At 31.1% G+C, this 25515-nt stretch overlaps 1 protein-coding gene across 2 annotated transcripts in view; it reads left to right on the top strand.

The window, feature by feature from the left end:
* LOC140441317 (uncharacterized) overlaps positions 1 to 25515 on the top strand; it is a 438896-nt gene that overhangs the window by 403179 nt on the left and 10202 nt on the right. For both annotated transcript variants that reach the window (XM_072531963.1, XM_072531962.1), the window contains exons 21-23: positions 5401 to 5572; positions 7387 to 7708; positions 18275 to 18443. In XM_072531963.1, coding sequence (XP_072388064.1) covers positions 5401 to 5572; positions 7387 to 7708; positions 18275 to 18443 — 663 coding nt within the window. The remainder of the gene's footprint in view (positions 1 to 5400; positions 5573 to 7386; positions 7709 to 18274; positions 18444 to 25515) is intronic.

Raw genomic sequence — 25515 nt, 5'->3', positions numbered from 1 at the left:
CAGAATTTGGTAACCTTGAAACTGAAGAAAACCGTTGTTGTGCCGGTGTTTGCACCAATACAATGTGCAACTTACAAAATAATTCATTTGTTCTATAATAGTTACTTTTACATCTGATTTGATATTTAATATGCCTACACTAAAAATTAAGACAAACAAAACTTAACAACACATTGGTCATTTAATAAAATTCTGTGTTAAACGAAAAACTATAAAAAGTAGCTTTGGAGTGAACAAGAAATAATTATAATAGATAATTTGGGATTTCTAGGCATGTCCTTAACAAAACAAGAGAAAGTAAACTATTAGAAAAAGTGACAATCGTTAAAAAAATTCTATGTAAATTGAAAAAGTATAAAAGTAGCTTTGAAGTGAACAAGAAATAAGTATAATAAGTAATTTGGGAATTCCAGATATGGCCTTAACAAAACAAGAGAAAGTAGTTAATATAATAATTTGGAATGTGGAAGTTCTAGGAGGAACCAAATTTGGAAAGTAGTAAAGTGGCTGTTAGAATAGTGACAATTTTTAAAGATATACAATATATAATATATAGGTGGATGGTGATTTAATTGTATAATCAAGTTAATCTTCCTAAACCAGAATTTTATTAATAACATAACTATTTCATTTTTAATAGATTCTTGAATTAAAACAGTTTTAGCTTATAATACACAACAAATTATTTTAGACGAGATTTTATCTCGTTAGCTGTAGATAAGTAAATGTTAAAATTGGTAGGTACTTAACATGAAATTTTAATTTACTTCAGTTTCTCAATGAGACACTTTTTAAAACGTCGGATCAACCCTGCACATGTGTCACTCGAAAAATGACAAACAGCCGTAATGATGTTTACGTTATCCTTCATTAATAAATATATTAATTACTTTTTCAGTATAATATAAAGATAACAGTTATATTTTAGAATAAGCGTGCTGAAAAGACCGAGGTCTAGTGATTACTTTTGAAAGTACCAAGTTCGATCAAAAATCAAAAAAGGCTAAAATAGTAAATCAAATTTACTATTTTACATGGGAAAAATCGTATTTTGATAACGATTTCAGAAGTGGAAGTCGAAATGTCAGATAAATTTCATTTTACAACTTAAATTATGGCTTATTTCTCAAATAAAATAGTAAACTGCATAATATGCCACAAAGACATAGCTTCACAACAATATCTTACAAAGTTTTAGAAATTCCTAGTCTAGTGAATACTTTTGAAATTATTAAGTTGTAACAAATCGAAAAAGGACAAAAAAAAAGAATAACGATACCTAAAGTACAATTTAAATATTATTGCTAAGCCAACAAAATAATACAGAAGATTCTTTCTGCAAAATAAAGAAATATTGAACAGTTTCCAATTGCAAGTTTGACAACGTAAAATATTCATTTGTAATTTAAATATGAGATAAAATGTCTATTGTGCTCTTAGATGCTTTCGATTTTTTTTAATGCTGTCGGTCTCTATTGGTGTATTTCGGTGAATAAAAAGTTTTTAATCTGATAAATAGTTTCACAATGTATGATATTGGAAAGTTAAGACATGGATGTTAAAAAAATATTTTTGACATCTCCTTAAACAAAGTTTTAGAAATTCCACTTTTGCAAGAAAGTTGATCAAATTGGTTAACATATATCATTTCCAAATGGTAAATAGCCTTTAGATTGCCAAAACATCTATTTTTAGTACTGTATGCTTTTAGTCTAGTAAATAGATTACTATCATTCTTAATTTCAGCTTCTTGAAAAACTTTATTGCAAAGAGTGCAATCACGCATTTGTAAAGCTTTTTTGATCAAATATCCACATACATAAGTAAATGCATTACAATATCCTTCACAAATACACGTGTATCCAACCATTTTTAAAAATATAGCACAACTATTTAAATTTCACACTTAAAATAGAAAAAATTTCCAATAATCAGCCCGTCAATTTACCACTACGATATAAGCGCATTTTTGCCTTTTTTTTTGGTAAATTAACATGTTAAATTTTCTGGCGGTTATATTAAATTGGTGCAGCATACGTTGTAAATCATCTTCACTTTGAGAGAGTAGTATTGCGTCGACTGCATAGCAGATTATTTTAAGTTGTTTTTCTCCCATTTGGTATCCTTTTTTTGTTCTTACTTTTTTTATTATTTCGTCCATAATGAGTTGTGGAACATTGAGCCGTTGGACGCGTTATTTAAAATTTTACTGCTCGCAAATAATGTATCATTTATTTAAGTAGCAATTTGTTGCAACAGCCGCCATGTTTTACATACTGTTTTGATCAACAATTGCGGGATTCGGCATCATTACTTGTCAGAGATATTTTTCTTTGTTACTTATAATTATTATGAGGCTTTCCAAAGCCTTTATAAATAAAGGCATTGTAAAATTTATAAAACAATATGTATTGTCTTTTAAGGTTTTATAGCGTGTATCACATCACCCTTACATACTCCATAACGACACCGCTTCATTGTACCTTTTCGTACAGGTATCAAACGTTGGCGTTTAAAAGGTTAAAGAATGAGATTCTGTCGGGCTGTTTCAAAAAGGTGTCCATCAAATTGTAAAAATTATCGTAAATTGCCTATGAACGCAGTGAAAGAATAGCAAAATAACGAGTTCTTGTTTCTAGTAAAAACTTAGTCTCATAACAGCTTTCAAATGATGTGTCATATGTCATATATTTTCTTCTTCCTTATGTGCCGTCTTCTACCGAAGGTTGGCGACCATAAAACGATAGGTTTCTCTGTTTTGGTGCGCATGTATTATGTTCGCAGCTTCTGGTATTTGAAACCATTCTCTCAAGTTTCTCAGCCAGGATTTCTTCTTTCTGCCCAAACCTCTTCTACCTTCAATCTTGCCTTCCACGATAAGCTGTAGCAGACTGTACTTATCATTACGGAACATATGGCCCAGGTATGACGCTTTCCTCCTTTTAACAGTTGTTAACAATTCCACCTCTTTACCCATTCGTCTTAATACCTCTGTGTTGGTCACTCTGTCTGCCCAAGGTATTCTCAGTATGCGTCGATACAGCCACATTTCTAGAGCCGCTAACTTCTTTATAGTTGCTGCTGTTAACCCTTCAACTCCGTAAAGTTGCGTAGAGAGTACATAGCATTTCGTGGCGCACCATCGGAGGTTAACGCTTAGGTGGCGGTTGCTTAAGAGCTTTCTCATTTTGATGAATTTTGATCTTGCTATTTGAATTCGGATCTTAATCTCTACGTCTGGGTCCCACTTATCATTTACTGTATATCCCAGATATTTAAATCGGTGTACTCTTTCAATATGTTCAGCTTCAATATTCAGGTCGATATGTTGAATGTTCTTTTTACTGATCACCATAAATTTAGTTTTTTCTTTCTATTGATTTTCAGTCCAAATTGGTTGCCAGTTGTATTTACTCTATTTAGCATCATCTGTAAATCTTCGATGTTATCGGCCAGTATAACAGTATCATCTGCATATCGAAAGTTATTTATTGGTACGCCATTAGTACTCTTCCAGTGCCTCTAGAAATATATTTTCATTCAAGGAAAATGTCGATGAAGTCGTTTTTGACAGATTTCAATAAACAAATAAATTTTATCAGTATATGGGAAATTTGAAAAATAAATTTTTGCTTCTCAAGCGTTTCTGATAAAAGCTGAAGAACTGTCATTGCCATTTAATTGTCATTGAACATTGAACGGTTATCACTTTGAAACAACGTCACACAATCTCAGAATGTCATTTAAAATAGTTTAAAAATATTGTGCCTCCGCTATTTTGAATTATTCTTCTTCTAAATGTGCCTATCTTCTAGAGATGTTGGTGACCACATTGACCCATCTTACTTTATTCACAGCAGCTTGTAATAGATCAGTTGACGTTAGACCAGTCCACTTCCTAAGATTGGCCAGCCAGGATATACGTCTACGTCTACGCCTCTTTTACCTTCAATCTTGCCTTGTAGAATCAACTGTAGAAGTCGATATTTATCATTACGTATGATGTATCCGAAGTAAGCCAATTTTCTGTGTTTTATGATGTTAAAATAATTTCTTTGAAGAATAGTTATGTTACTTGTGTGGTGTATATATGATACCCTCAACATACGTCGGTAGCACCACATTTCAAATGCCTCTAATCGTTTTATGGCATCTTCTGTAAGGCTCCAGATTTCTACTCCATAGAGAAGGACACTAAAGATGTAACATCTAAAAATTCTTATGCGTATATTGATACTTAAAGATAAATTGCAGAGAATCTTCCTAAGGATGTTGAAAGAGCTTCTGGCTTTTTCAATACGAGTTTTTATTTCGTAGCTGTGATCCCAAGTATCCTTAATATTGCAGCCTAAATAGCATATTTTTTTCACTCTTTCTAACGGTGTATCGCCTATTTGTAATTTGGGTGTTTATGTTGGTGTTCTTACTAATGATCATTATTTTTGTCTTCTTGCAATTTAGTTTTAGGCCGTATTTGTTACATGCTTCTACAACGCTATCCATCATCCTTTGGAGCCCCTGCGCACTATCTGCCGGCAACACTGTATCGTCTGCATATCTAATATTGTTTATAAGTTGGCCATTTACAGCAACCCCATCTTCTGATTCGTCCAAGGCCTCTCTAAAGATGTTTTCAGAGTATATGTTAAATAATGCCGGTGACAATATGCAACCCTGTCTAACTCCTTTTTCTACTGTGAAGATCTCGATAGTTCATTTTCTAATCGTACTATTGCTTTTTGTTAAAGATATAAGTTTGAGATCCTTACCATCTAGTCCTGATGTTTTTAGTATATCGATTACTTCGTTTGTTATTTCTGGGCCGTGGGGATTGTTTATTTCAGTCGGACTTTGTGCTGCATCTTCGAATAATACTTGCATATATTCTTTCCATCTTCGTAATTTATCTTCAATGGTAGTCAAAATCTGGCTTTCAATGTCTTTAACTATGCCTGTATTGCGTTGTTTTCTGGTATTCTGTACCTCTTTAATTCTTTTGTGCATATGGAAATCGTCATGTTTGCGTTGTAGTGTTTTAATTTCCGTACATTTCTCCGTCAGTCATGCTTCTTTTGCGCCTTTTATCTCCTTTAGTATAGTCTTATGCAACTTTTTGTATTCGTTGTCATTTCTACCTTTTAATTTTCTTTGCTCTTCCATCATCTGCAATATTTTATCTGTCATGAATCTTACTATTTTATCTGTTTGAATTATTACGTTACTAAAACCTTTATAAAACAATGTACATGTGCCTTAGTTCAGTTAACCAAAAAAAAAAAAAATTTTGTTTAATAGTGCAGAAAATAGGTGCAGTGGGTAGAGTTTACCTACACACTATATAAACTAGCACATATATAATGACTATTTCAAGAAAATTATTAAATTTAATAATTTTTTCAGATTACTGTTAATGTCTGTCAAAGTAGGAGGTTTAGGACTAAATTTAACAGCTGCCAATAGAGTTGTAATTATGACTGTTAATTGGAATCCTTCCTACGACACTCAAAGTATATTCCGTGCGTATAGATTTGGACAAACGAAGGAAGTTTATGTTTACAGACTTATAGCATTAGTAAGTATATTTAGAATAAATTATGTTTATTATTTTTAACTAAAAAATATGGGATTTTATAGATATTGCTCTGAGTCCTTGTCGTTTCAATATGATCATGACACAAACTAGTATAAAATGTAAACGGAATGAGGGTTGTTTAATATATGAGAAAATAATCTTTGGAAATAGTGTATTGTACTGAGTTTATTAGTTTAATTTATTAACTTTATTTATTATTAAAATCTTCTAACACTTAGTTTACGTAATCTTTATTTCCACTTATTCTAATTTATTACAGTCTTCTACACTTATTCCAATTCACTAAAAACACAATAATTTATATTAATTTATTATACAATTTATTCGATACAACAATTTATTTTCGACTGTCTCATACAATGAAAATTCCCATATTTATACCAAACAGTCGTTAGTTCTGGAATCCCCTCGAAGCAGACATATGTTGACCTGAATTGGCTCGAACACCATGGAGGAAGACCGGTCTCATCGTGGCTCGCAGCGGTGTTGCTTCTTCTCTTTTTATATATATTTTTTTGTTCGGTATGTTGCAATCAGTTTAAAAATTTCAAAAAATTCACACGCTTAGCTAAGGCTTTAACAAAACTTCTCTATTTTTATAGGTTAAGTGTACATAACGTAAAAATGTATTTGTTTTTTCGAAAAAGCCTATAACTTTTGTTTTGAGATAGCTGCAGGTCTTGTTTTTTTTGTTTTAATTAAAAAAATTTAATTAAAAACTTTAAATTTGATTTTTTTCAGATTTTGTCACATTTTTTCATATCGATACCAGGTTTTCGACGGTTATTCGGGTTGTTTTACTGATTTTACCCAATGTTTTTACCTTTCTATATATAACATGAGACGTGATTTTACAATCCAGTAAAATTCCAAAAACACTTGAAAACTCATGATGTAAATATCAAGATGTCTACAATTTAAAATTATTTTCGATTATATAGGGTCAGTCAGAACAACGGCATGAACTAAAGTTGTGTTTTTTAAATAGAACACCTCATATATTAAAGCATTTTTGAATGTATTTTTTTTTAAATATGAAAAGTTTATAATAAAAGGTTTTATGGGCCTAAAGTTATTAATTTTTGAAATATTTACACTTTTCTTAAGAGAAACGGTATTTTTTAATAAAATAATAGAACGGCTATTTTTAAATAATTTAATATCTTTGAAATCCACCCATACAATACAGTGTCAATACAATAAAATGCCTATTGTCAGAAATACAATATTTTCCAAAAATTTACGTTTCGACTTAACATTTTCTTACGACCACATACAAATTTCATTTTTCTTTGATCATCAATTTTGTTTAATTCCTGGTGCACCTGAATTTTAAATGGGTGAATTTTACTTTGTTCTTTGTTGCTGCATTCAACTCTATATTATTGCTCAATTGGTATTTATATGTAGATTTAAATATAACACATTACCTGAAGGAACGAAGCGATTAAAAAGTTTTACGAACGCTTTTTTGTAAATGTCTTCTGTGTGATTAGTGATTATACATGTTTAATGCTAGTAAATGGTTTCTAAAGCTCGTAAGCACTTCAGTTGAAAAATTCATATTTAAAATATGAAAATTTGTTACAAATATTCTGTAACTACAATATTACCAGCTTTTGTGACACAAGTAGATACTATTTATTTTAATGAATATTTTGACAGATATATTTAACGTTTTTTTATTTCAAGGCACTCTTTTTACGTTCTCAGAATGTCAGTACTGACATTAAAATTTATCTGATCTTTCTCGAAAATCGAATTTAAGCCTACGCCAAATTAAACTTTTTTAGGGTGCCATGGAAGAAAAAATATACCAGCGCACAGTTACAAAATTAGCTATTGCTCACAGAGTAATTGATAAACATCAAATAGATAGACACTATAAGAGCATGGATCTTCAGGAATTGTACGCTTGTCGACCGAGTGCTGATAACGAGCGACCCACGCCCAACGTTCCAGAAGATAAAATGTTGGCGAAACTTATCTTAAAATTACCGTGCATTTATAAATATCATGAACATAAGGCTCTATTAGTTGATAGACATGAAGAGAAGTTGACTGAAGATGAAATGGCAGCAGCTTGGGAAGATTTTAAAACTAGCAATAAAAAGGGTAAGTAATGTTTTTGTACATCTGTTCTATCATTTTAGAATAATTTATGTTACCTTTTATGTGATTTGACATCTTCGATAAATTAAAATTTTATTACGTCGTGTCATTCGTGGTCGAACACTCTTATCATCTGAAAAATTCTTCTAGGATACTTATCGATATTAATACATTATCCATATGAATCCATATATTCAGTGTATAACTTTGTAACCTGAGTAAACTATTTACTTAGGTATACAAGTAATCTAGGCCGTTCTGCTTTAGTCGAAGAGTTTGAGTGCGGTTCTTTCAAAAATCATATAGAAGCTGTTTGTATTATCTTTAAAATTAAAATGAAATGGGTGCCATCTCATGTTTATCCTCGTAAGGAAACGAGCTTAAAGAATTGAAAAGAAAAATTTAAAACAAAGTTAACCTTTATTATTTTATAAGGAACAAAAATTTATTAAAAGATTCTACGTTAAAAAGGTACTTCATCCCAGAAAAAACTAAACCATTTGTGTTTACAGTATTCAATTACCATAAGAAGTGTTTATACGAAACTAAAATTAAAATCGTATCGTAAGAAAACAAACATTTTATATCGTGGCATTATGAATGAGAAATACATATATGAAAATAAAATTATACTTTATCCCAAATTTCCAGATTCGTTCACATAAAAATACATTTGTTTATTAAGTAGAATACCTATTATAATTAAAAGATCAATAATAAGTCACTTCACTGTTATTTAGTTCATTGATATTCTTCACTGTTCAATAAAAAATGTAAAATGAGTACAACCTGAATTATCCAAAAGCTGGTGGTCGTGAAGAAAGAATATCATTTTTTTACCCTCTAGGTACTTGGCTGACAGAAACCTTGGATACACCATAAAATTATATAGGATTAAGTTTCAGAATACATACCATAAATCCATATCTATTTATATAACCCCGGGCCAATAAACATAGTGGTAGTAACTATCAGGGCTCCCATGAGGGTCTAAAATAAATATTTATTTGAAAGTATATAAGAGAAAAGGAATTTTTCGGCTTACCTCATAAGAGACCACTCAAACAAAATAACGTCTTGGCTGTTTGACGTTCAAAGACATAAAGATGGAGGGAGGTGAATTTCACTAGGGACTCCAGATGATTTAACGAACGCTCTCATTTTAAGGTACGGTCGGAGATATTAGGAACTACAGTAGGGTCCTTGAGGTAATTTAAATGCACTTGGCGGATAGATAGTGTGAGCAATATTATTTTGAATATTTACTCGGAATTATAATTATAAATTTTTTGAAACTTTTGAAACGGTTACAACTTATGACTGCTCCATTTTGATAAAAAAATATAGTTTTTGTATTTATATTTATACTAAAATAAACATAATCGTTACTCAAAAGGTATGTGTCAAATAAAATCCCTTAATTAGAAGATAAATTCGGTATTCCCTTCCATTTTGATATAAGTTCCCGAGAAAAATCGAAAAATTACTTATATTACTCATTATTCTCTTTGCCTTTATCCCATGTATTACTCTGTAGTTTCGATGCTAGCTGATACAAAACTATTGAAAATAAATAAGGACTAAGCACCGAGCCTTGGTGCAATCACCAAAGGCAAGCAAAAATCACTTATATCACTAACCTAAAATATTTACCGAATTTGAACATTTCTGCTTCACTATGCGCCCCTAGGGATAGACAGAAAGAGAGAGAGAGAGAGAGAGAGAGAGAGAAAGGGAGGGGGAAAGAGAGGGAGAAAGAGAGAGAGAAAGACAGTCAAAGTATTGAAATTGCATGTTAGTATCCTGTATACCTGACGAGTTCAAAATTTATTTGTACAGAGTCATGTTACACAAAAAGAAGAAGAAGAAGAATTATGAAATAAATCTATATTTTTTTACTCATAATAAAACAACAGAAATTACAAAAACTCAAATTTTATTTTTCTTGAAACTGATTTCCTTAAAAAAAAACAAATAATAATATAATATATTAATTAAGTCTAGAAATCGATACCTTAAATCTAAATTAAATTAAATGGGCGTTTTTCTAGATTTTACTACAGCAAATTCTTTTATAATATATTCTGAGTCAAGTTTATTGACGATCTCTTGTTCTAAGGTAATATTGCCAATCCTGATAATCTTTCCTGTACGATAGCAGGCCTCAAATAATTTTTAATTAACTTTAATTTTGAAAATGATCGCTCACCAAAAGCAACAGACACAGGTAAAGTGAGGAGGATTCCTAATGAGATAGTCATATTTGCTAAAGATGAAGTTAGATATTTTCAAATATTTTAAAGAGTAACAAGAGGATTTGATGAGTTAGGTAATGAAAATAATTTTAAAGCTTTTATCTCGTTAAATAAATCAGTCGCATCAATATCCGCCTCCGTCTTTACTGGATCAGTTAGCTTTTGTTGAAGATCAAAACAGTTTTTTAAAATATCATCGTCACTTAATTTAAAAAGTCACTAAAAAACCAAAAACATTATCATAATCAGACATAATATCAAATCTACTATTTAACGAACTTGTATTTGTTTTTGGATCTTGATGTGTCTCATCTCTATGTTCATAATCGAAAAATATTGGTTTATATTTTCGTTTCACAATATTTAACGAAAGAAAACATTGTTCTGTTTCAAGATCAGCCGCTAATTTTTCCACTTGAGAAATTATTTCCCCAAAATCATTTCCAGCTCTGTAATTTCTAAAATTATCAACTAGATTCTTTAAATATTTTTGACATTTCATACACGTTGCATTATTTTGCTTACAATATTAATCTGGAATAAATATATCTAGAAGACTCACAAATTTTAATTATATGAAATTTTAATGGCTTTATAGCTTCTATCCTACTCGACCAACTTCTATCACGTAGTAGTTTAACTACAAAATTAAATAGTCCTTCTCCTGTAGTGTCGAATATTGGGTAAAAAGCTAAAAAACTGTCTTATATTTGAACTTTTTTAGAATCATCGTAATCGTAGTAACACTAAATAACGCAAAATGAGGCTTATTTGCTATTTATGACATGAATCTGAGGTATAGTTCATAATTATTGAATAATATTTTGAATTGCGCATCATAATCAACATATAATTTTTTACTTTAGAAAACACTCATTCTATAAATTCGTTTTGTATTTGATAGCTTAAATAATGCATCATTTTTAAAGAATTTACCTGAGAGGTTTGGACTCTACTAAGATGTTCTCTCATCACTGGATCAAATGAGGAAATTATCTTAGACAGCTTTAAGAAAATTTCCGTTATTATGTTCAAAAAGTATTTTGAAAGAACCCTGAAATGCCAGACATTGTCTGGACAAAAATTTTACAACCGCAACAGTTCTTTTCAGAATGTCATGCCAATATTTTTTTTTCAGTAGTTTACAGTTGTAGATAATTTTAACATGTTTTTCTTAAATTCGTACATGTATTGATGTATTCATATTAAAATTATGTACAATTGATGTTTCATGTCTTTTTATAGCCAATAACAAATGTTTCCAATCGGAAAAACCGTTATAATCAGAAAAGTATTGATAGTTTTACCGAAAACCTGCAACAACAAAAATATGGAATTTTTTTAAATTTAATTAATAAGCGAAATTCTGTCTGCTTCTTTTCCATTCTCCAGTTTTCTACTTGAAAGTACTTTTAAAATTTTTGTTTTATCTTGATTTGCAGGAAATTGATAATTGTAACCTATCAAAGGTGGGCTACATTCAACCAACATTCTTACTTCCTCATTGCTTATAGTTCTGGGCTATAAACGAGGATCTTGTAGTAGAGGAACGATACTAGTCATACCATTTTCAGTTTCACTTGTTTAGGTGGCCGGTTCCAAATATTCTACACTTTCAGTAATGATTATGGTTGATATTGATGGTTCAAGTTCAAGACAAGGTGAAGCCACAGCTGCTGCACAAACTTGGATACCTATAGTTTTAGTCTTGGGAACTTCTATTTTCTTTTTTCTTTTTTGGGCTTTAACTTTTTTTTTCTAACTATTCTAATTTCAAAAATAGTAGTTTAGAAATAAATATAATGGTACATACTATTTTTATATTACTATCTATGCCTTTTTGTAATATATAATATTTATCAAATTGGGTGTTTTCTATTAAATTATTAAATAATTTATTTAACCCAAAACTCAAATTTTTATTTTACAAAATTTGAATTTTTCGCCTCAAAAAAACGCAATGCCAAATTTTTATGAAATTATTTGAATTACGACACAAATAAATTTACAAACTCCAAAAACATTTATTAAAAATGTTAACGCCCTGTATCTCCGAGAGGCAGCAGTTTCGGATTTGAGATCTATGTTTATATGAATTTTTTTCAATATTTTGACACAAGAGAACATTCATTAACCCAGATGTGCCTGACGTACAATAAATTGTACACCATAAACATGATTTGACTTGTACATTGCGAATTTTTTCTTTTGCTAACAGCTTAAATACTTTTAGTAAGTCTTGTGAAAGTGTAGTTGTGAATTGCTCGTTTTGTGGTGTCTGACGATAATTTTGCGAAGTTTTATAATTGACTGAATATGGAGTACGATGTGCTAAGTAACTAAATATTTGTTATATTTATACTGAAAAAAGTATTGTTTTTGTCATGAATGTGTTGCTTGTGTGAGTCCATTTCAAAAGGTGAAAGAAATAATAAGTTAGACTTACTCACAATCAATTTAATTTAACTAATCGGACGACCGGTTTCGCTTTCTACAATATGCAAAGCATCTTCAGGTCACGATACAAAGTTAAAATGCTGAAAACAATAATCCCATATTAGGGTGTTGTCTAATAAAGATAAAAACATAGGTAGGTGATACAAATTATATAAATTACAGTAATTATGCCAATATTACATGTCTGTGGTTTTATAAATGAATAAAAATAATAATAATAAAATGTTTAAGCAGACAAGGTAAGACCCACAAATTGGTAACATCGTCTATTAAACTGTAATGAATCAATAAATAAATGAACAACTAAATAAACATTACTTACATGCCGGTACTCTATTAATTGATGGTTGAAAGAACATGGTTCAAACTATCTTGGATTGTTGATTGGAGAACTCAGGTTAACTATTGTAATTGTTTAACAGTAAACTGGGAAGTTCTTGAGGAGACAGATTTTATCCAATGAAGTAGAGATAGGTGGAATGTATTGTTTGTTTTATGAAAGTAATGTTCTATACCATTAATTTCTTTAAAGTTATTTAAGTTTATTCTGGAGATATATTTATGAAATGTGTGTTATTTATTGAGATTTTATGTTTTGTTCTGGAAGGTGACAGTTGTAAGACAATGAATAGGAATGGATGTATAGATTGTGTGGGTGTGCAATTGTATAATCTTGAAGTTATCAAAATTTCTTTGATAAATTTGTTGCAATAACTGGCAAATTATTGTAAAGTCCAAAGATTTTTATGTTAAAATTAAATTAAGACACTTTTACACACACAGAAACACACAGAAAACACTTTAAAAAACGGGGGACGAAACAAACATTTAATTTAAAAATAAAAGGAGAGGATTTCCAAAAGAACTACATTTCTTATTAGGAGACAATGAGTTTTTTATGTACTGTATATCAGATTTTAGAGGTAAACTTGACAAATGTAGTTTGTCAAACATTTAACAAAAATTAAATTGATTGTGAGTAAGTCTAACTTATTATTTCTTTCACCTTTTTATTGTTTTTGTATTTACCGGTAAAAAACACATATATGTTTCGATTTAGATTAAAAAATTGGTTAAATCATTATTTTGTAATTAGTGTTAGGCTATTTGAATTTAGTGTACAAAATATTGTACACCAGGTAAATACCATACTATTTCTTTTTAGAAGTTTTTCATTGGAGGATGTGCTTAGACTGTTAAAAGGTCTCCTAACAGACGAAGACTCTGGTGTTGAAGGTATAAGGTCGATGGTTAATTTACGTGGCGGAAAATATGTACAGATTATTGGAGCTGGCGGTTTATTAGAATATTCTGATGCGCTAATCTGGTTTTTGAGTACTTTTTTACCTCTATTCTCCTTATGGAAAAACTGACGGAAAGATTTTTAGCCAGTGATACGGTTATATAAAATAGTTTAGAAGAAGTGCAATTACAATATTCGAAAATTATGAAAAAAGAAAACAGATGCAGTAGAATGACATGATAATAATTTAGTAACGCTTTGTTCAAACTCTGCGGAACTGCAACCAATTCGTCTTGTAAAACGGTTTCCAGAACATGTAAATGATCCAGATATGAAACAAAATAGACGATTTCAGGTAGACCAACCCCATCTTGTAGATGTGTATAGTGTGGAGTCTGCCGTAATGTCCGAAATATTGGTCTCTGCCGCATTTATATTCGAAGAAAAAATGATATCTTTCCTTCATCAGTCAAAACATTGATATGGCTGTTCATAATGTCTATCAACTTTATCGTTTGCATGAAGGAAAATTAATTCAGTTATCATTTATAAGACGCATTGCGATATCTTTCTTACAACATAAGAAATTTGCTCCGTATTCTCGAGGTCCATTGGTCAATGGAAACTTCGAAATTTAGTGATTTCATAGTAAAAACCAACTCGATGTGGTTTGTGTCATAATAGTTTGTTTCATATCATATCATATAACTTAATAGCAGGTTATATGCCTGGTGTACCATATTTTGTACAGTATTGTTTTCACTTATTTTGCTCAAATATTTTGTTTTAACGATAAATGTGTTTTTGTTACCTTATATACCATAATATATAATGGAAAGCTAAATGCTGAGTATATCGCTTCGTGGCCGAGTTAAAAATAAAGACTTCAGACGAAGAACAGGAGTACCGATGTAATTTCCCGAATTGCCACACTGAAATGGAACTGGGCCGGACTCGGTCGCCCGAATCAGTGATGAAAGGTAGATGAAGAGATTGTTTGAGTGGAGGCTGAGGTTAGACAAAAGAAGTAGAGGAAGACCCCCTACTCGTTGGACTGACGATCTCAAGAAAATGTCAAGAAATTTAATGAAAAGTGCAAAAGATAGAGCGCAATGGACAAAAATGAGGGAGGTCTATGTCCAGCAGTGGTACTTACAAATGATGCAACATGTGGAATAGCATAACCAGCGCATTTGAGTAAGTTATGTTATTCCTGTTGCATATGTGTGACATACACGATTTTTTGTAATTCAATTTGTCAAAAATTGTATATAATAATATATTTATATATATATATATATATATATATATATATATATATATAAATAATATTCTCTTCTTCTTAGCCTTCTGTCGTTCATGTTTGGACATAGGCCTCTCCCAACTCCTTCCGTCGGTCTCCATCGTGAGCAACATATTTCCAATTTGATCCGGGTATTCTTTTAATGTCATCAACCCATCTCATTTATGGTCTTCCTCTTGGTCGTTTACTTTCGTAAGGTCTCCAATGTTGTATTGTAGTATTCAAACATTGGTCTTTTTGTCTAGCAATGTGGCCCGCAAAGCTCCATTTAAGTTTGGCAATTTTTGTTGCTATGTCCTCGACTTTTGTTTTGGATCTTACCCAGTCGTTCCTCCATAAATAATATTACAATTATTTAATCAGTGTCTTATGATGATTGACTTTTTCATATTCAGAAATATATCATCAGACTTTTTTTGAAAATGGAAGAGGCATGGGATATGAATTCATATCATTCTTCCATCCTTATAACAATCAGTTAAGAAGTGATACAAAAGGAGTTACCTCATAGGCTCGTAAACAGAAGGATTGATTGGGAAAACTTAAAACAAGGGCTGAAAGCAACAAAAAAAAGCAATATAATGCGTAAATTTGGAGAAAAATATTGAAAAATATTTTAAAGTAAGTTTTAGGCATATCTGGGTTAAATGTTTATGCAACAGTAATAAATTATCTTGTACATTAAATTAAAAATATACATTTAAGTAAATAAAACAATAATATTTGTCATTTCAAAGTTTTCAAATAAACTTTATAATATCCCCGAAGTTTTTTTTAATAAATTGTAGATTTTATTAGAGTAAACCCGATTATATTTAAAATAATAATATTCTGTGTAATGATTATGATACTTACCATTTTCACACTTAATGTAATTTCCACATCACATAAAATAACAAATAAAAAGATCGTCGAATATTTTCTACAACATTAAAAAGATGCGTCTAATATTTCTGCTATTTAATTATCTTCCCGTTTTCTTCTGTGAATATTAAATATCAACTGATTGGCAAACACGCAAATGCCTTCTGCTGTTTTAATTTTTACTGGTAAATTTTTTAAGTCACAACAGGAAAAATCCACGAAAGTTTCAAATCTGGACAGAATATTACAACCCTTCAAGTTTTGACTTATAAACAAAGTTTAACGATTTACGGATACTGAAAAGTAAATATTCGGATAAATGTTTGTTTTAAAAATACAATAATAGTAGTAATAAATTATTAACACCAAATATAAAATAATTTTAATTATTTTTTCAGTAATAACACAGTATTTGATTTTTGAGGTTTCTCTAGGTATTGAACAAAAATTTACAATTAAAATTGTATAAAAATAAATATTTCGTTAAAATAAATATTTCTTATTTACCAAGCCTTGACACGTGGGCCCTGCTGGTCGCTCTTGTATAGTCAGGGTATTCACTATTGGAGAAACACCATTTAACCATTATTGACCTTGTTCAAGCTTACGATACCGTACCATTGTTATGGTTGTACATGAAAAGTAATGGTTGTCAATAAAGGTTACATTAAAGCTGTAAAAATCTTATACTCAGGATGTACTTGCGCAGTCAAAGTAGGCAAGACAACGTCTGAAGATTTTCGGGTTTAGTAAAGGCTTAAGATAGGTATGTTCCTTAGCGCCGCTATTGCTTAAAATATACTCGAAGAAGTACTCAAAATATGGCAACAGAAACTTGGCCAAGTAGGAATAACGGTGGATAATGACACAATATACTCTCTTCCGTTCGCATAGGATCAAGTACTGATAACTGCTGATAATAGCGACTCAAGATATATATATAAATATATATATATATATATATATATATATATATATATATATATATAATATATATATATATATATATATATATATATATATATATATATATATATATATAAGGCTTTCCCATCCAGATTACCCACAAGAAGATCTTCAGTTGTTAAAAAATATTTTAATTGAGAATTCTTATCCTCCAGATATGCTACATAGGATACTTTTTCTAATATTTTTAATATAAATAACTTAACACCATTTTTTGCTAAGTCTCAGAACATCGTGTTCAATAATCAGAACACCTATCATTCACTATCTTTTATACCATCATTAACACCTAAATTAATACATTAATACACTTAACACTAAAGGTTAGGTTAGGTTAGGTTAGGTTAGGTTAGGTTCACCTAAATTAATACATTAATACACTTAACACTAAAGGTTATTGACAATATAAAAATAGCGACAAAGAACATCAAAACTATTTCATCTTTATATTCCAAAACTAAGTACCCTATAGATAAATTAGATAAAACAAATGCAGTATACAGCATTAGTTGTACTTAGTGTGAAGCTGTGTATGTTGGTGAGACCGGAAGAAATCTTTCAAATCGCATTATTTCTCACAAAAGTGATTGCAGAATTAAAAAACCATCTTGTGATTTGACAGAGCATGTAATCGATAAAGACCATATTATGGATTTTGATAACATTAAAATTTTGTGTAGTGAAAGTAATAAATTCAAAAGGACTTTTTTGGAAATGGTTTGTATTAGCAAAAGTGATAATAATTTAAACAAAAGATCAGAAATTCAAAATCTAACTAAAATTTATATTATTTCTTTGTAGTTTATATATGAAACCAGTAAAATATCACATTTTGATTTAATTTTCCATATATTTGTTACATTTTTTCAGACATCTATCAATGGTGAATAAATCTTCTTCTTTTTGTTACTAAACAAAAAAGAATTTTTAAACAAAATTTTATTTTTGACAATATAATTGTCAAAAATAAAAATTTTAAGTTGGCATTTATGACATTAAGGCTTAATTGTAATTGGTCGCTATTCTAACTTAGTTATAAATTCAATTGTTTTTGTATTAAGAAACTTTTTCAAAATTATATTAAAATTTCAGAGAAACATTTATTGGATAAGAACATTTTTATATTAATTCTTTTTGAAATATGTTAGCAGCAATTTTATTAACCAAACCAAAAAATTTTTTCTTTCTAGTTCAACTTTTGCAGCTCTTGCTAATAATTGTAAATACAATTGAAACCTCGAGATAAAAAATAGTTAACCAATTTTAGCCCTTTTATTGACTCCCAACCCATCCAAAACAGTTATATATTTTTTCCAAACGAGTCTATATATATATGGATATGGATAACTTTGTTTTATATGTTAGTTATGATTTTAATATAATAAACCAACTCATTTTCTAATTTGATTGCTCATTAGCTGAAATATTTCTTAGTTTATACAGTTTAATATAGTTGTATCTAATGTATTTTTGTATTTCAGATCTTCCTCCACCTCCCCCACCGCAACTACTACATCAGGGCGTGGATGGGCCAACTTTTGAACAAGCTTACAATTTGTTTCGGTCTAATTTAGCTCAAACTTCAGCACCAAGTTGGCAACACCGTTTTAATACACTATTAAAGAACTATTACGTTACAGATAACCCTCAGTAAGTTAAACCCACCGTTAAAATTTAAACCTTGATACGATTTAAAAAAATTAGTTATGATTTGCTATACTATATCAAATTATAAATTTGATTAAATTATAATAATTGCTTAATACTATCCATATGGTGTGTATTCTCGAGTCGATATGTTATTCTCGAGTGAAGGGTATATAAACAAGTTATATGGTAATTCTATTGTATTGGTTTACTTGCTGCATTTAATCTGTGAACTGAAATTGTCACGGTAAGTGCAATAGGTTGGAGATCAAACCTAGATAAGTTTTCAGGAAGGACCAAAAAACTCTCCTATTTTTACCGTTCCGCCCTAATTCATTAAACATTCTACAATGATATAGCTGTCGAAATCAGCTGATAATTTGTTGTGCAGATATGAGACTTGAATTATCAGAATTTAGTTTTTCTAAAAGTGTGTCGAATCTCGTGTTAAAAGAGTTTCCATAAGATATTTGGTTATTAAATTTTTTAATAATTTCATTTTGTTTATTTTCTATAGAGATTATGTGTGATTTTAATAAATCTAAGTCAGAGTCGTCAGGATTTCCAGTCACGTATTTGATGGCTGTACCTAGAAAATTAAAAAAAAATTATGTAGATTGTCTTTTGTTTGTTCTTGTATGTGAGTGTATTGGGAGTACAGTAGCGAGAGAGGTGCATTTTTGAAATGATCTCTGAAATCGCTTGTCGGACCAACGTCAATAGTATCGGATAGTTTGTCTAGTGGAATGTGAAGAAAGTGGTAGTGGGAGATTTCTCTCGATTTGCCTATTTCTTTAGCATAATAACCGTTATTCAGAATCTCCTGAATACTGAGTGGATGGACCAGGGCGAGGATTGTCCTGTGAAAAATTTGGGTCTTGAGTAGGTTTGTCTACATGTTTTCGTATTCGTTTTACATATTTAAGGTGAGTGCTTGTTACATTTTGTTTATCTGTTTTACCGACAATTTTTGTTTTGTCTTGTTTTTCTGGATGAACAGTGGAGAAAGGGGCTTGTAATTTTGACTTATGTTTTTTCTTAGAGACATATAGTGATTTTGTGAGGTTTATTTCCGGAATATCTTCGGCATTTTCGTTTTGTTTATCTAAGAGTTGTTGTCTCTTTAGTTTTGTTTATTATATAGTTCTGCAACAAAGGGTTGGAGTTCTTCTTTATGTCTTTGATTATATGTTTCATATATCGGAAAATCAAAGTCGAAGTGTATTTCTTCTGCATAGGGTCCGTACAAAATTGAGAAAGGGGAATAATCTGTCGGACTGTGGATTGATTGGTTGTAAATGAGAATGGCATGTGTTAGAATGTCATCTAACGAATCATTTGGGTTTTGGGGTTGTAAGGTCCTAAGTTTTTCGATAAAAGTTGAATGAAAACGCTCTACAGGAGAGTTTGAGTAGGAATTGTTTACTGTTGTAAAATGTATTTCGATTTTGTGGATATTTAAGAATTGTTTAATGACTGCGGAATTGAATTCGGTGCCGCTGTCGCATACAATCTTTTTTGGATAATTGTGGTGCGAAAAGTAGTGTCTCAATTTATTTAGTATGAAAATGGAAGTTTTGTCGATGAGCTTATAGTATTGATTGACCGTATTTGGAAAAGGAATCTATTATTGTGAGATACAGGTTTTTATTGCAGTGGAATAGATCGATATGTAATATATCAAAAGGTTTTTGACCTAACAATGGTCCTAATTGGGGAAGTTTGTAAGGACGTCGTTCGTATTTATTTTTTAGGCAAATTTCGCATTTATTGATAAAATTCGAAATAGTTGTCTGCATTGAGGGCCAATAAAATTTTTGGTTTAAGTATTTGTACGTTTCAATTATTCCGTTAGGTCTAAATTCATGAGGGATTGTCATTGCAAATTTTTGGTTTGGTCTAAGGATATTTTGGAATGTGATTTAGATACAGGCTTGGATTTAGAGGTTTGTAGATTTCTTTTTATTTTCAAATTTAAATTATCGAATATTTTCGATACTATTTTGGGAAATATCATTCAATGTACTCATAAAATATATGCAAACGTATAAAAATATAAATGCAAATATATAAAAATTCGTTGAAGTAAAAATATTTCAAATAATATAAAATAAATTCAATATAAATGTTTAAAATTCAATAAAAATAATAAATGCTCATAAACAATGGTTAAGAAAGGAAAAACTTACGCAAGGATGATCGTGTTTGATTTCCAATACATTTTTCTCTTTTATCAGGTTCTTCAGGATTTCATCAAACTAATGTAGACCAGGAAACGACTAAGATTCTGTATGAAATATCCTGTTCGCAGCGCCAGAAATGTTTCTTCAACGTTAAGTTTCCCAAAAAAAAATCTTTATTTCGAAATAAAAAGTTACAATTTTGGGAAATACTCCTTTTTATAACATCGGACGTCGGAATCCGCTGATTCTTAATAGTATGGGAGCTGCTTATGGCTATATTTCTATATATATATATATATATATATATATATATATATATATATATATATATATATATATATATATATATATGTTCGGAAAGATTTCCGCGGTTAGTACAATTAAACTTAGAGCTAAGATTAATACTGTTATAAAAATTAATATTAAACTCGCCAGTCTTCCGGGTTGAACCGCGTCGATATCCATTTTGCCGAGCTTTCGACATCATCTCTGATGTCTTCTTCAGGGCTTCCGAGGTCTCAGTCTCCCGAGCCCCCAGACACTACTACACTCACTAGTCACTTCTAGTTCACTCACTAGTTCACTACTGGCGGGCTAGTAGGTGGAGGGTGGTAGTAGTGACCTAGTGAGTGAACTAGAAGTGACTAGTGAGTATAGTAGTGTCTGGGGGCTCGGGAGACCGAGACCTCGGAAGCCCTGAATAAGACATCAGAGAGGATGTCGAAAGCTCGGCAAAATGGATATCGACGCGGTTCAACCCGGAAGACTGGTGAGTTTAATATTAATTTTTATAATAGTATTAATCTTAGCTCTAAGTTTAATATATATATATATATATATATATATATATATATATATATATATATATATATATATATATATAGGTATATATTTGCATTGTGATGTATCATCTTTTACAGAATAATTTTTTATCCCTTCCGACCATTTATCAAAGCAACCAAACATTGTTAAAATTTGGGTACTATTTGTTGGGTCCACAGTTCCACAGTTTTTGTTATATAGTAGTTGGCTCTTACTATTTTACCCCAAAACCTAAAGTGCAAGGGCGCTGTTTGTTGTATCCACTGGCTTCGTTAAGTATTCTGGGGCACAACAGTTTGCACCCGCTCCTATGTGTATAATGAAGTTAGCGAGCGCAAAAAGTGCACCTGTATATTTTAGGCCAATTGTGGTATAAAACACTCTTATACAAACGGCGCGGCACCCGATTCGTAAAAATGGTATTTAAGAGCGTCGAACATCGCATTTAGGCTTTTAACACAACACTCTTGGTCCCATTTACGAACTATGCATTTGGCATTCGCGTAGGCGAATTTGCAAAAACGCCATGCTCAATTGATCTATAATTGAATAAATGAATCAAACAGCGAAATCAGGAGCAAGTTAAAAAATGTTTTTCATATAGCCGCATCATCTTTGGGCAAAGGTTCAAAAACGTTTTCAGCTTAAAACTTGTTTTATCAATATATGCTAACAAAGGTGTATGCACCGGTCCGCGGGCCGGTGTGTCTTTCTTAGCATCCGGCTGGCTAGTTCGGGCCTGCACGATTGGTGTTAATTACATTATCTCATATAAACGACAAATTATTACAAACACATTTTTCATGTTACCAAACAGACGACTGTATACATGGCGATCGCCCGCAGATACATCGGAGAAAGTAGTCAGGAACCAGATAGACTACATTATGATCAATGAAAGATATCGTAATGCTGTTAAAGCCGTGAAAGCATATCCTGGATCAGACGTGGCCTCAGATCACAATCCACTTATAGCCAAAATTACACTCACCCTTAAAAATATTAAAAGACATCAAAGAATCCCTACAATAGACACAAGAAAACTTAAAGAACCTAAAGTAAAAGAATGCCTCCAACATGACCTGCATGTGAACTGCAACAAATTGAACACAAACACCAATGATATTGACGAGTACTGGAATCGACTAAAAGATTGTCTACTGGAACCCTGTAAAGAAATGCTAAAGACTTCCGCAAGGAGAAAAGAGGAATGGATTAATGACGAGATACTCAATATGATGGAACAACGGAGACAATTTAAAAACAAGGATAACAATAAATACAGAGAGATAAACCACGAGATTAGGAAGACGATAAAGTAGGCAAAAGAAAAATACTTTGAAGAGCAATGCAAAGAGATCGAAGACCTTCAAAATAAATATGATCTGTTTAACCTACACAAGAAAGTCAAAGAACTGGCAGGACTAAGAAAACAAAATCCCACTTGTGCAATTCTGGATAGACACGGTACTGCTATAACACATACGGACGAGAAAGTACAAAGATGGGCAGAATATATCGACGAATTGTTCGATGATGAAAGAGGAGATCTGGAGCACATAGAACTTACGTCAGATGAAATAGGTCCATATATTACAAAAGAAGAAATATTACACGCATTAAAAACAATGAAGAGTGGGAAACGCCCTGGAGCTGATATGCTTACTATAAAAATCGTAAAAATTCTAGATGAGAAGCACATTGATGTTTTAGTGACACTCTTGAACCAAATTTATAGTTCAGGCGTATTACCCAAAGAGTGGTTAACATCTATTTTTATTTGTCTCCCTAAAAAGAAAAACGCAAGAGAATGCAGCGATTACCGCACCATTAGCTTAATGTCTCATATGCTAAAATTACTACTTAAAGTCATCCATAACCGAATATATCACAAACTGGACATAGACGTTAATAATAAAGAAGATTGACTACAACGACCTCAGGATCATATCAAATTTATACTATAAACAGCGAGCAAAAGTACGTGTTAACGAACAGCTGTCAGAAGAAATTGAAATTAGATGTGGAGTAAGACAGGGATGCGTATTGTCGCCAATTCTTTTTAATGCCTACTCCGAAGAGGTCCTGAAAAAAGCTCTTGAGGGTGAAATAGCTGGAATAAAGGTAAATGGAGTTCCCATTAACAACATTAGATATGCGGACGACACTGTGATCTTAGCCGAACACATTGAAGATCTTCAGAGACTGGTGACCAGAATAGCAGAGTATGGAAAAGAGTATGGTCTAACAATGAATGTCAAGAAGACGAAATTTATAAGAATATCGAAAACTCAAAGAAATAACGAGAATCTTCTAATAAACGGAACCAACGTCGAACAAGTGGACAAATATGCATACCTGGGAACAATGATTAACTCCACAAATGATTACAATCAGGAGATCAAAATAAGAATAGAAAAGGCTAGAGCAAATTTCAACAAAATGAGAAGAATGCTATGTACCAGGGATTTAAAACTGGAACTAAGAATTAGGTTGGCGAGGTGCTATGTTTTTTCGACTTTATTTTATGGAATGGAATCTTGGACCTTGAATGCGACATCAATGAAAAAACTGGAATCATTTGAGCTTTGGGTGTACAGGAGAATTCTGAAAATATCATGGACAGAACACGTCACAAACAAAGAGGTTCTGGGAAGGATGAACAAAGAAATGGAAATTTTAAATACAATAAAAACAAGAAAATTAGAATATCTCGGACATATTACACGTGGAGAGAAATACACCTTGCTCCAACTGATTATGCAGGGAAAGATCCAAGGAAAGAGAAGCATAGGGAGGCGTAGAATGTCATGGCTGTGTAACCTGAGAGAGTGGTACGGATGTACATTAAATGAACTTTTCAGAGCAGCCGTCTCTAAAGTCCGAATAGCTATGATGATTGCCGACCTCCGCCGCGGAGATGGCACTTGAAGAAGATATAAACGACGAAACTAAATTATTTAAGTCGAGAATGTTTTAGGCCGCTCTCAAAAAACTGTTTATATTTCAAATCGCATCATTGGCAACTATTTCGTACTTAAGTATAAAACTTTTATTAGTTTTCTTAATCTTTTTATTTAAGGTGCTATTAACGTCTAGAGTGCTTAAAAATATCACATTTTTAACAATTGTTTTTTGTATATTGTTTATTATATACGGCAATTTTTTTTATGTTGATATACAACTTTTTAAATATGCAAAAAAAATTTCCTTTGTTCCTGTATTTTAAAGATAGTGCCAAAAATTTTTCATCCAAAAATTATTGCTCCATTGCGAACGGTTAATCTCTGGAACGGCAGATGTGAAACAAAATTCGAGAAAGGCTTTAAAAAAGAGGTACCCTTGCTTGATAGTTTACCAAAAAAAATTGAAAATTCTTAAAAAAAAAAACAAAGTGGCAGACATTAAAAAATTGTTGAAAAATTGACCCTTTTTTCTACTTTTTTCAGTCACAAAAATTTTATTATTTTTTTTTGTCAAACTGTGATCAACTGTCATAGAGAAAACAGAACAGAACAGAAATTCGACCGACTAGATCTGGAGATTAAAAGTCTGCCACTTTTAGAAACGTATTTTTGAGAAGAACGCGTTTAAAGTCTGTTTTAATTTTTTTTGTAAATATTTCTTTCAAAATCGATTCTATAGAAATAGAATTCAGAATCTATGAGAAAGCTAACAATACAAAATGTGAAAGTATAACCGGTATTTTGGAGAAAGGTTAATAAATACAAGTCGTGCGACTAACAGCTCCGTGAACACCTGCGCCGAGTCGAGAGCACCCTACGGTAAATGTGTTAAACCTCGGGATTGGCTTTGAATTTCCATATAATATTTTGAGGAGAGATAATTTTGAAGGTGAAAGAAATCTAAAAATGTAAAAAAATGATTTTTTGAAAATTCTAGATGGTAACCTGGTAACCTTAATACATTTTAAATTTCAAGCTCTATTACACCCATCTTTCTTCTTGAGGTTTATTAGAATATAATATTTTAGCTACTTTAGTTTAATTCTTAAAAACTCTCTAATAATTCTCTAAACACAATATATCTTGGTTCTAAAATTTCACGTA

Source organism: Diabrotica undecimpunctata, chromosome 5 (assembly GCF_040954645.1).
Source record: "Diabrotica undecimpunctata isolate CICGRU chromosome 5, icDiaUnde3, whole genome shotgun sequence".
Lineage (NCBI taxonomy): Eukaryota > Metazoa > Arthropoda > Insecta > Coleoptera > Chrysomelidae > Diabrotica > Diabrotica undecimpunctata.
This window is presented reverse-complemented; position numbering and strand designations above follow the sequence as displayed.